General features: G+C 37.9%; 1 protein-coding gene across 1 annotated transcript in view; it reads left to right on the top strand.

The window, feature by feature from the left end:
* The window catches only part of ACSS3 (acyl-CoA synthetase short chain family member 3), a 149,572-nt gene that overhangs the window by 25,266 nt on the left and 112,235 nt on the right, over positions 1–12,071 (top strand). Inside the window, exon 2 of the mRNA XM_045779883.2 lies at positions 9,650–9,794. Within this exon, the coding sequence (XP_045635839.1) occupies positions 9,650–9,794 (145 nt within the window). The remainder of the gene's footprint in view (positions 1–9,649; positions 9,795–12,071) is intronic.

The following is a 12,071-nucleotide window of genomic DNA, read 5'->3' as shown; positions in this document are numbered from 1 at the left end:
TAGTTTAAAATAGCCCAGGTCGGGGCACCTGGGTGGCTCAGTCAGTTAAACCTCTGCCTTCAGCTCAGGTCATGATCTCAGGGTCCTGGGATCAATCCCCACATCAGGCTCCCTGCTCAGCAGAGAGTCTGTTTCTCCCTGTCTCTCTCTGACCCTCCTCCCTGCTTGTTCTCTCTCTCTCCCTCTCTCTCTCTCTCTCAAAAAATAAAAATTGAAAAAAATAGCCTGGGTGTATCACATTCATGTAAATTTGTCTTGGTTACCCAGGAGATTTGCTTCATGTCATCTATGCTCACTCAAGAATACAGGTTGACAGGGAAGTTGCCATTTGGAATGTCACTGGTCCTTGTGACAAGGAAATGTGGAAAACACACGCTGGCTCTTGAAGACTTCTTGCACTACTTCTGTAGCCATGTTCATGGGCCACAGCAAGATTCATGACCGTGCCTTATTTCAAGGGCAGTTTTACAAGTGCCTGGAATGAGGGCAACCGGTATCATAGTGGACAGCAAGCAGGACTGATGAACACAGATTTATAGTAGATCTCTCTATGTGATTTGAAGGTTCTGTGTGGCCGTTATTAGTACTACTGTATAGCTGCTTGAGGTTGATGCTGGTGAGAAAAATAAATAAAAAGAAGCAGCAAAAATTGGATGATCCAAGTTTTAGTTTCTTAAAACTGAGTTTAGATGTTATCATAAGAAATGTTCCTTTTTACCGGAAGAAAATTGAAAAGAGATGATTTTATTTAATTAAATTTTTTTATCAATGATAGTTTTAATGATATGGAGATGGTAATTCAGTCAAACCAAGAGCCAAGCAATCTTCTGTTAAAATTTATATTTTATATAAATATATTTTTATCATCCATTTAATTCTTAAATTCATGTTAATAAAAATCAAATCACAGAGAAGTATTTATTACAGGAAAATATAGACTATCCCTTTTCATACTGTCCCCTCAATTTTTCTTTTACCCAACTTTACCACTATTAATATTTTCTTGTACGTTGTTCTAGACTCCTTTTGTGCTTTTATACAGCACAGAGATAAACATGCAAGCATCCTGCTTTGGCTAAATTGAAAGTGCTGTGTATTATATCTTTATATCAATCCAGTGGGGGGAAAATAACATCTCATTATTGTTCTAATGTTCACTTTTCTGATGGTCAGTGAGGCTGAGCATCATAGCTTTTTGCTTACTGGCCATTATCAGTTTCTTTCGCTCTATGCATAGCATGCTGAGGTTCGTTACCTGTTGGATTTCTAATTTTTTTTCATATTGATTTTTAGGTACACTTTATGTATTGTTGGAGTTAAAAATATGTCTTTCCCCTTGTTATTTATGTTGAAAATATGCCTTCCCCACTTCTCAGCTTTATATTGTCCTCTATTATATACATATACATATATATATATTCATACATACACGAACAGCTGCATACACACACATACACACATACACTCATCACATACACGAACAGCTGCATACACACACATACACACATACACTCATCTGAGTGTCCAGGCTCAGGTAGCTGACTGGAGTACATTTCAGAATCCAGGTAAGGATCTTAGTTCATGTGTCAGTAAATGCAGATTTTTGGTTACTAGAGTCCTTCTTCCTGTGATTGAGAGAAAAGAGGGGATTTCCAGGTGGCAGTGCTATGTAGGGTTTCTAGGTAGGCTGGAAGTCACATAGAATCTTGTCCTTGTTCTACAGGTCTTAAATATTCTAGAGGATCATCCATGCAGAAACTGTCCCTATTTCAGAAAGTTAGACTGGGCTGTGAGAGTCTGTGTGACGTGTATGTAGGTGTGAGCATGTGTGTATGGCTTATGTCTTGATTATGTATCCAAACAGCTATGGCTCATTTCTTATTCCCACCTCCCTCTGATTGTGGAGTTATTTCAGAGTTGTATTGAGAGCCTTTTGTTGAGCCTTTTTATTACCTGCTTGGGGTTTATAGTTTCCCCATAAATATAATCTATGGTATGGTTTATGATTTTTTCTACACATTGTTTTCTTTCTTTTATTTTAACTTGACAGTATATAAGATGTCATGGAAATCCTTCCGTATCAGTACACACGCATCTACCATGTTTTTCATGACTTCTGGATTTAGCAGTCATTCTGCTTCTGTTTGCTTCATGTAGTCCACAATTTGCCACTGCTCTGATCTGATGGTAACACCATTTCTAGTGGTGCCATTAGTGCTATCAATTTGTTTTCAGTTTCGTATTTTTTTCTGTTATTCAAGTGAGCTGTGGGGTACATTCAGATTTCTTTCAATTTTCTGCAGAAGAAATTCAGGGCTGAGATGTGGTAGAATAAAGAATATGAAGTTTTTTCCTTTCTTTCTTTAACAGAACTAAAAGCTGACTGAGTTTAAAGAGAGAACTATTCACAAGACTCTACGGACAGAACATTCCAGTAGTTGTATCTAGAAACTACATAGCCCTGGCAAAGATTCTGGTGTGTATACACACACACACACACACACACACACACACACACACACGTATGTATGGGAATATATATGCATAATACATATGTGAAGAATGGAGCATCATGAAAGAGAATGAGTACAGTAAGCGTTAGTCAAAAATTTATTCTTGTACAAAGACTGATGCTTGTAAAATTGACTATGGATAAAAAAGCAAATATAATTGTACCACCACATCATTATGGAAATATAAATATATAAGTCTGTGTATACCTATATACATATATACACACACACAGATATCATATAATACATATGTATAATATATACTATATAACTTATATTACATACAGATTTTATACATATATGAATAAATTATTGGCATATGTCAGGGATCAGTATAAAAAATGAAACCAGAAGAGAGTATTATGAATTTTCTTAGAGGAAGAAATTGCTAAGGAAAATGATGAGTTTATTTGACTACATACACATTTCAAATATTTTTATGTCAGGAAACACTGAGTTGAAATTAATGAATAAATTGAGAAAATAATTTGTGGCAATGTCAAACATAAGTTCAGTGTTTAATATAAAGAACTTTTAAAACCTGATAAGACATTGTGCTTAATACCAGTAGTCAAACCAAAATTAAAACTATTTTTCACTTCTCAAACTGAAGAAGATTGAGAATAATCTGTATTTGGAGGAGTGTGATAAAATGGAATTTCAGGTATTGCTGATTGTAATATAAATTGATTCAATATTTCCAGAAGGAATTTAATTATTTGATGTATGTGTTTGATTGTAGGAATCTTGCCTGCAAATGTAATAAAAAACAATGTAACCAACATTTCTCTATAAGAAACATTATTCCAAGATCATTTAAAATAATGGCAGTATTACAAAAGGCAATTTGCAACAATACAGGGTTAACATTATTATTGAATAGCCATTGAATGGAATATTATGCCATCATTAAATGTGTTTTTTTTTTAAAATTTTCAGGCCCTTGGAAAAGGCTCATAATGCAATCTTAAACATAGAGGCAAAATATATACATATATAAAAAATAAAATACCCCGAAGTATATTTTCTCAGTTGTCTACAGGGGGCATTAGTGACTTTAATAATCTGGGAAGACAACCCATTTAAAACCTGCTCATGAATTTAGAAGGGACAGTGAAGACAGCACGTAGAAGGCATTCAGTTGACCTTTACTGAAATGATTTGATTTAAAATGAAATAAGAATCTTGTCATAGTAGAATAATCAAATCTTTGAGCTGGGAGGCTCCTTGCAAGTCACTTGGTCCGGTCAGCCACAGTAAACCAATCTTTAAGTCTAGCCAATTTATAGTGGTATATTCATTAATTCTTACCACCTCTAGAGCCACACCAATTTGTTATCTCCTACAACAGCTCTTGTTTAACACTGCTTGCAGGCCCTGCCCTTTATTTGAATCTCCTTTCTGCCTGTCCTAAAGGGTACCCTTAAAAGTCTTTAAATATCTTTAAAAAAGAAAACCCTAGGATATTAATAACTTAAATATGAAACTACTACATATTTTCAAATAATTGAAAAAAAATCTAAAGTTCTTTGAATATTGGCTGTAGAGTTTGTGATGGTTAAGGGCTTGGTTCTCTAATCAGGCTCCTTGAGCATGTTACTGTCCAATAAGTTTCCTCATGGGTAAATGGGGTTTATAATAGTACCTACCTCGTAAGGCAGAGTTGTTTTGATTAAATGAGCTAATACACATACTATATTGGCCTAGAGTAAGGGATCAATAAATGTTATTTAGAAGTTTCTGGTTTCAGGACAAGATGGAGAAATGTACTTTCCTCTATTCATCCAGTTAAATACAGATCAACACCTAGGACATTATATATAAAACAGACATAAGAAGACTCTGAAAGGTAGTGAGAACAAACCAAATCATCTAGGAACTTGGAGACATGAGGAATGACATGGTAATGAGTTCCTTGGGTTTACTTTTTGTCTTATATGTCCTAGACTGAGTGCTGGAGAGGCAGGCACCCAGAAACACCAATAGGTAGAGAAAAAAAAGCCCCAACCAAAACCTGTCTCTGGATTTTAGCACAGTAACCACCCTAACCCAGCCAAACACTACAGAAAAAACTGTGACCGCAATCCCATCCTCACCCATGAAAACCTGGCGCAGAGTCTAGACTTGTACTGTAGCCAGGCTCCAAGGTGGCAACATGAACATTGCCACCTCCCCTGATGGTGTCCGAGAAGGTTATATTGTGGGTCAGACCTTTCATTCTGGGTAAGGTAGAGAGGTAAGGAGGCTCTTCCACCTGACAGTGTCATTGGAGACCATGTGGGGGAACGGTAAAAAGGTGCCTCCTCTCAGCCAGGATAGTGTGTGATGGAAGCCTAGTGGGATCCTGAACTTTCACCCTAATCCAGCAGTAATGAGATACCCCTCACACCCGCCAGTGTCAGAGGAGGCCATTAGGGGAACTGGGACTAACACCTGTACCTGGTAGTAATGATGTATTCCTCTCCTCCACTGACACAGTGTTAGAGGAGGTCTGGAATTTAAATAGGATCTTTAAATAAGCTCCAGAGTTTCATAATAAAATATCCACAATGTCCAGGATACAATCGCAAATCACTTGTCATTCCCAAAACCAGGAAAATCTTAACATGAGTGAGAAAAACAATCAATAGATGCTATCACTGAGATGACAGAGAGATTGGAACTATCTGATGAGGATTTTAACGCAGCCATAAAAAAAAAAACTGCTTCAACAGACTATTATAAACATACTCAAAAAAATTTTTTTAAGTCACAATAAAGAAATAGAAAGCTTCAGCAAAGAAACCCAAGATATAAAGAAAAACCAAGTGGAAATTTTAGAACTGAAAAATGCAGTTACCAAAATAAAAAGTTGCTGAATTGGCTCAACAGCAGAATGGACACCACAGAGGAAAGAATCAGTGAACTTGAGGAGAGAAAATAAGTTATTTATAAATGAATTAATTAAGATGATGTTAATATGATGTGTGTCTAGATGTCTAAAGACTTGGGTTTCAGGTATGGCATTATCCAATTTTTTGCCAAATATCCTGGGAATTTTTCTTGTTAAGTCTCTGTTCTCTCAACTTCAAAATGAGATAGTAAAAAGTACCCTCGCTACTCTACCTGGATCCTAAATCTAGTGTTTCTTGAACATTTACTAGTATTTTTATTCATTCATTTATCAAATATATATTGAATGCCTAATATGAGAACTGCTGTAGTAGATCCTAGGACTGTAAGAAGAATATGGCATTGTGTCTGCTATAAGGTAGATTACAGTTAAATGAAGGAAACATAAGTAAGTAGACCATTTGTCAATGCAATGTGATAAGTTCTGTGGTAAAGATATGTGGATGTGGAACTGCTTGGGGGAGGGTGGTGGTAAAGGTAAAGGAGAGCTACAGAAAGAGAAGCTGACTGGATTCAGGAATTACAAATTTTGTAATTCATTGAAGCTGGAATGTGGGAAGTTGGATGGGGAGAAATAAAGCCGAGATGAATGGGTTTTGCATGCCATCAGAAGATACATAGTTTTTATTCTGAACTTCAAGGAATAGTATTAAATAACTTCGAGCACTATTTGGTATGACAACATTTACATTGAGGAAAAACATTCTTTAAAAACTTAAAAAAAAATTTTGAGTATAGTTGACACATGCTGTTACATTAGTTTCAGGTGTACAACATAGTGATTGAACTTTTCTCTGTATTATGCTGTGCTCACCGCAAGCGTAGCTACCATCTGTTACTGTAAAATGCCATTTATAATATCATTAACTATATTCCCTATGCTGTGCCTTTCATCTCCATGACCTATTCATTACATACCTGGAAGCCTGTATCTCCTATTTACCTTCACCCATCCCCTCCACCTCCTTCCCTCTGGCAACAATCAGTTTGTTCTCTGTATTTATAGGTCTGACTCCTTTTTGTTTGTTTATTCATTTGTTTTGTTTTTTTAGATTCCACATAAGACTGAAATCATGTGGAATTTGTCTTTCTCAGTCTGACTTATTGAGGAAACACATTCTAATAGCATAGGGAGATGACTTGAGAGGATGGGCTAAGGCCCGAGGCAGAGAGATTAATTAGGAGGCAGTAATTCTAACCCAGGTTATCAGTGAGAGAACTGAACATTTACAGAGATTAATGTGATGTTACATATGTCCGATTGAATGTAGAGAATGAGGGATCAAATCTGACTCTGGAGTTTCTAATTCAGGTCCTTGGGTGCAAAGTTATTCCTTGAAATATGGAAAACAGGAGCAGGGGAGGGTTTGCATTTGGGGTGGGGCAATGGGTTGAGGTGTGGTGAAAATGACTATAGTTTTGGACATGTTATTCTTTACAAATAGAGGTGTCGTTGGGGAGGAAAATTTTTTTACTCTATCTTTCTAGGTTCTTTTGGCTGATCTATTAATTAAATTGACATAACGGGAAATTAACAGGAGAAAAACTAATTTCAAATATATGGGAGCCTCACACAGACATCAGAGATTCGAAGACAGACTGTTGAGGCTTATATGCCATCCTGAGCTAAGGTGAAGGGGGTGGGGGGCCTAGAGCTTCAAAAGGAAGGAAGACAATTCATGGGAAGATGAAAAGAGCAAATCTTGTTTGGAGACACCATGGAACACAGAGAGGAATTTGAACAAATAAGCCCTGCCATGCCCTTCCTCCACAGCCTACCATGCCTAGCCCATACTCTCTGTAGTTATCTTTGGTGATAAATCTTTTCCTGGACCAGCCTTCTAACTAAATTCTTAGAAGCATGTAAGGGGAGGAAGTTAAAGGTCTTCCTGAGTCTTTTGGGCCTTGATTATCTTCTGCTCAAAATAACCCACATGTCAAAGTGGCATGTTTTAGGGAGGCTTATTCTGGAACCCTTCAATGTCCAGCAAACTGTTGGCTATAAGGGTCCAGAGCTCAGAAAGGAGGTCAGGGCTGGAGCTAAAGCTGGAAGTTGAAGCCATATGAGTATAAAGATTACCCAGGGAGTGTATGCAGAGTGAGCCAAGGGATGGATATGGAACTTTAGGAATCTTGGTCAAAGATTTGACAGAGGAAGAAGCTTCAATGAAAGATATTGAGAAGGAATAAGTAAAGAAGTAGGAGAACAGTCGGCAAATGATAAAGTAAATGCTTCATGTTTTGGTATTGAGGGGGCCCCGTTTTTGTACACTGTCATGAGCATAATTAATTATTGGGCACAAAGTGTGGTAGAGTAGAAGTTGTATATAAAAAGAAAGAGAACAATGACAACATCGATAAAGTGTTCCAGCAAGCCAATATTCCTACTCTGTTTGAGAAACAGAAAGCGAAACCAAAAAAAAATATATAAATAAATGTTTTGCGGGAAAAGCCTATAAAATATCTTTCTTTATTTCTGCCACAAAATGTTGAGCAAACTACCTTTTTTTCTGGGCATATTAGCCGATTATGGCCACAGTTATGCTGCATATCCCGCAACCCTAAAAATGTCCAAATCCTAACCTATTCAGCAGTTATTTCCATGGATCTCTAGGTCGTCATGTGGTCAGATGATCAAGGATGGCCATGACTGGAAACATGGCTCCAAGACATACATCTGACTGGGTTGGGTTCTCTGCTTCCTTTTTGGGCTCTAAATATCTGCTTTGGGTAGGAGGCTGAGGAGGCAGCTGGGGTACCTGGAAGCTCTTCTAGAGGAAGTAGAAGAGCTTTCGGGCCTCTATTGGAATCATATCTGCTGATTCAGCAAAGCGTGCTCCGCGGATGAGCCCACAGCAAGGGGCTCATGGAGGTGGGGGCAAGGGGAAGAGACAATATTTTTGAACAAACATTGAATCTATCACACTTGGCGATTAAGAATCTTTACATGAATAACTTCTTGTGCTGTGCCGTCAGGTTGTCATATTCTGATTATTGAAGTGTGTAGGGTCATTTGACCCTGGTTAAGTGATCCCTCCTCCTGCTGAGTTCTCTATGTGTAATTTCTTAATGCTGCCACTAATCTCTAGCTGCTTTTAATTCACTGCCTCATTTCACACAGGGCTTTTTGAGTGAGCACCTGATGGTGATCCTCTGCTATCTGACAAGACTTTGTCTTCTTGCATCAATGTTTTTTTTTTTTCTTGTTATTTTTGCATTGTTAGAATATTTGCTAGTCTGACATTGGGACAAGTAGACCACTGCTGTATTTGAATACTTTATTCTAATCCCCTCCTCCCAAACAAGTGGCAAATGCAAAGCTTCTTCTTTTGGGAAAATGAGATCTAGTTCCTTAAGAAGTATCTCCATCTATCTACACGATGTCCATATTTTCACAGGGAAGCATTGATCAATTAGGAGATGAAAAGCACTAAATTGCAAAGGTCTTTGAAAAAATTAATGAAAATTTTATATGCATGTCCATTCTTTATTTAAATTATGAAACACCTCAAAGATGCAGAATAGAGCTTATCTATTCTTTGTGCAACTGGAGGCATTGCACTTAATTGAAGCAAAAAAAAATATGTATCTAGCTCTTTTAAAGAAGAATTGAATTTTCCAGTAAGTTTGTCTTTTTATAGCAGATACCTAAACTCAGTCACACATCTACCATTTGTCCTCTCAGCCTAATGTTTGCTTGGCCTGCTCTGCTCTTATATACAAGTCATTTCATCCATGTAACCTAGATTATTTTGGTGCTCTATACTTAGTTTGGTCCTAAGCAATAAAACCCACAAAGTTATCCCCTTGAAGTGTGAGGTATATCTTTTTCTAGTGCACATCAAAATAAATACATATTTATTAAAATAAAGATGTCCCTTCTGGGGATGTGTGGGTGGCTCAGTCAATGAAGGGGCTGCCTTCGGCTCAGGTCATGATCCCAGCGTCCTGGGATCGAGCCCCACGTCTGGCTTTCTGCTCAGTGTAGAGTCTGTTTCTCCCTTCACCCTTCCCCCAACTTGTGCTTGTGCACTTTTTCTCTCTCAAGTAAATAAATAAAATCTTTAAAAAAAAAATGTCCCTTCTGTACCATCCTATCTCCTTTGTAGACATCATTACCTGGCATAGCACGCATGGGGAAACACTATTTTAAGGTCAGTGATGCCAGACTAGAAATATAGAAACTAGTTAAGCAACAATATATTTTGGAAAGAATTATTAACCCTTAACTTCCAATTTTTCAGGTTTGTGGAAGGAATGCTTAACATCTGTTACAATGCCATTGATCGTCATATTGAAAATGGTCAAGGAGATAAGATTGCTATCATCTACGACAGTCCTGTTACAGATACTAAAGCAGCTATCACCTACAAAGAGGTTCTGGAGCAGGTAATATCATAAATGTTTTGTATGTGTTATTTGGAAATCATATAGAAATTACTTAAATAATCTGCATTTACATTGTGTAACCTTTACTTCGCTTAATTCATTGACCTACATTCCTTTTGATGCACATTGGAAAAACTAGAGGTATGTTAACTCATTCAGATAGCCTTTAGCCTTTATATTTATATGTTACAGTACTGGAAGAGGCTGCCTTTACAGGGAGAGCTTAGCAAGCCTCTAAGAATACGTGTAAGTCCTCTCCTGGCTTTTGCTTCCACCTGCGTTGCCATCACATTAGTTCAGCTATTTTTCAGCTCTCGGAGTAGCGAGGCAACCTCCCAGCTTCCCTGCTACCAGCCTCCCCTCCTGTTAGATCACCACCTAATGTGACACCAGTTTCCTCCTTAAGAAACAACTAGTTAAAAACTTTTCCTTAGAAATTGCTATTACTTAGAGAGTAAAATCTGGACCTCTGGGATGTAGAAGCCATTTGGAATGAAGCATTTCCCCAAGCTTCATTTCCAGACCTTCTTGGCCATGCACACAACTGTTCTTCACCTTGGTTTTCCAGTCATGCTGTCCAGCCCTCCTCGCCCTTTACAGGTCTTTTTTACATACTGTGCCTTTTCCTTATTTGCTCTTTTTTCTTGTTTGTTTGTTCTTTCCCATCTGTGTAGTTCTTGGGTGAATCACAATGTTGACAGATGAATTATGAGATTTTTATTTTTAACATTAGGGTAGAAATGAGGTTTCGGAAGTAATTATAAAAGTGTTTGGGTATTGCGGACTGTGGAACACATATTCTAGCTCTAGTGGGGCATTTATTTACATATGGTTTAAAGGAAGATAAAAGTGTAGGGAAGGGTTTCTACTTTGTTGCTATTGACATTTTATTTATTTATTTATTTTAATTAATTAATTTTAGAGAGTGTGGGGGGAGGGGCAATGGGAGAGGGAGAGAAGCAGACTCCCCACTGAGCACGGAGTCCAACATGGGGCTCGATCTCATGACCCTGAAATCATGACCTGAGCCAAAATCAAGAGTTGGACGCTTAGCTGACTGAGCCATCCAGGCGCCCCGACACTATTGACATTTTAGCCAGAGGATTCTTTGTTATGGGGACTGTTATGTACACTGTAGGATGCTTAGCAGAGTTCCTGGTCTTTACCCATTAAATGCAGTAGCACACCTCCCGCAGTTGTGATGACCGAAAATGTCTCCAAACGTTGCTGAATGTCTCCTGGGTGGCAAAATGGTTACTAGTTGAGAACTAGTTGAGAAAGTTTTAATGGTGGAACAGAGTTGGTTATACTAGGGTTTGGAAGCATTTGCTTTTAAATTAAGGCTTTTGAAAGCACATTCTCTTCTTTTGCTTTTTTAACCTACTTAGGGTTTCTACTTGATTTTTAGAAAAGTTGGTCAACTTACCTTGACTCCCTGAAATTATATCTTTTTGCATCAACAGTGTTCCGGTTTAGACTTCTAACAGATTTCAAAGAAAGGCAACTGGGACATTCCAATGTCTCAATCCTGAGTTGTTGCAAGCAATAAGAGAGAACTTAAAGCCAGTTTTGCTCAAGCTGGCTATCAGCCTGGTTGTATCAGTGAATGCCAGGTTTGGCTGATTTAAACATAAGAGGAATTCATGAAAAGGGAAGACTGAAAAACCAGGTTCAGAAAAATGACACACCCCAAGGGAGAAGAGGCAGAGGTAAAAATTTAAGGAGACCCCACAAATTGTCTAGTAACTAGACTTGCTGACTTGAGTTAACCCCCTAGACTGACATAGTAGGGATACCTAGTTGGCCAGTTTTAGGTTACATGCCTAAAGTACCAGGCAGTGGAGGAAGAAATGTCTTCTCTTCTTTTGATTTCATAGTAGGAATTGGGGCCCTGGCTCCATCTAGGACACACACTGGAGGAATTCCAATCCAATAAGAAGGGAGTTCAAATGTTAGGCAGCCCCAGACAGAACAAAACAAAATAATGCCACAATTACACTGTTGGGTACTTTGTATTGGTCTGTGAGTGTGAACTCTATTTTCAGAATAAATTATACAGAAACAGAGCTCACACTGGGGCTGAGGAGAGAAAGAACTCCATTAGCAAATGACCCTGTTATTCATCTGAGGCCGTGTTTTATTATAGGAGATAATGTAAATTTCCCGATAACCTGCTGTACCCTGTGTTTTATTTTAGGTTTGCATTTTTGGCTTTTAGATGAGGGTTTGTCTATGATTTAAAACTTACTCCTATGATTTGGGCATATTGTCACTGTT

This window comes from Ursus americanus, chromosome 17, assembly GCF_024610735.1.
Source record: "Ursus americanus isolate L20-20 chromosome 17, mUrsAme1.1.p, whole genome shotgun sequence".
In the NCBI taxonomy this organism is placed as follows: Eukaryota; Metazoa; Chordata; class Mammalia; order Carnivora; family Ursidae; genus Ursus; species Ursus americanus.
The sequence above is the reverse complement of the archived record's forward strand: the minus strand, read 5'-3'. Positions and strand labels throughout refer to the sequence as shown.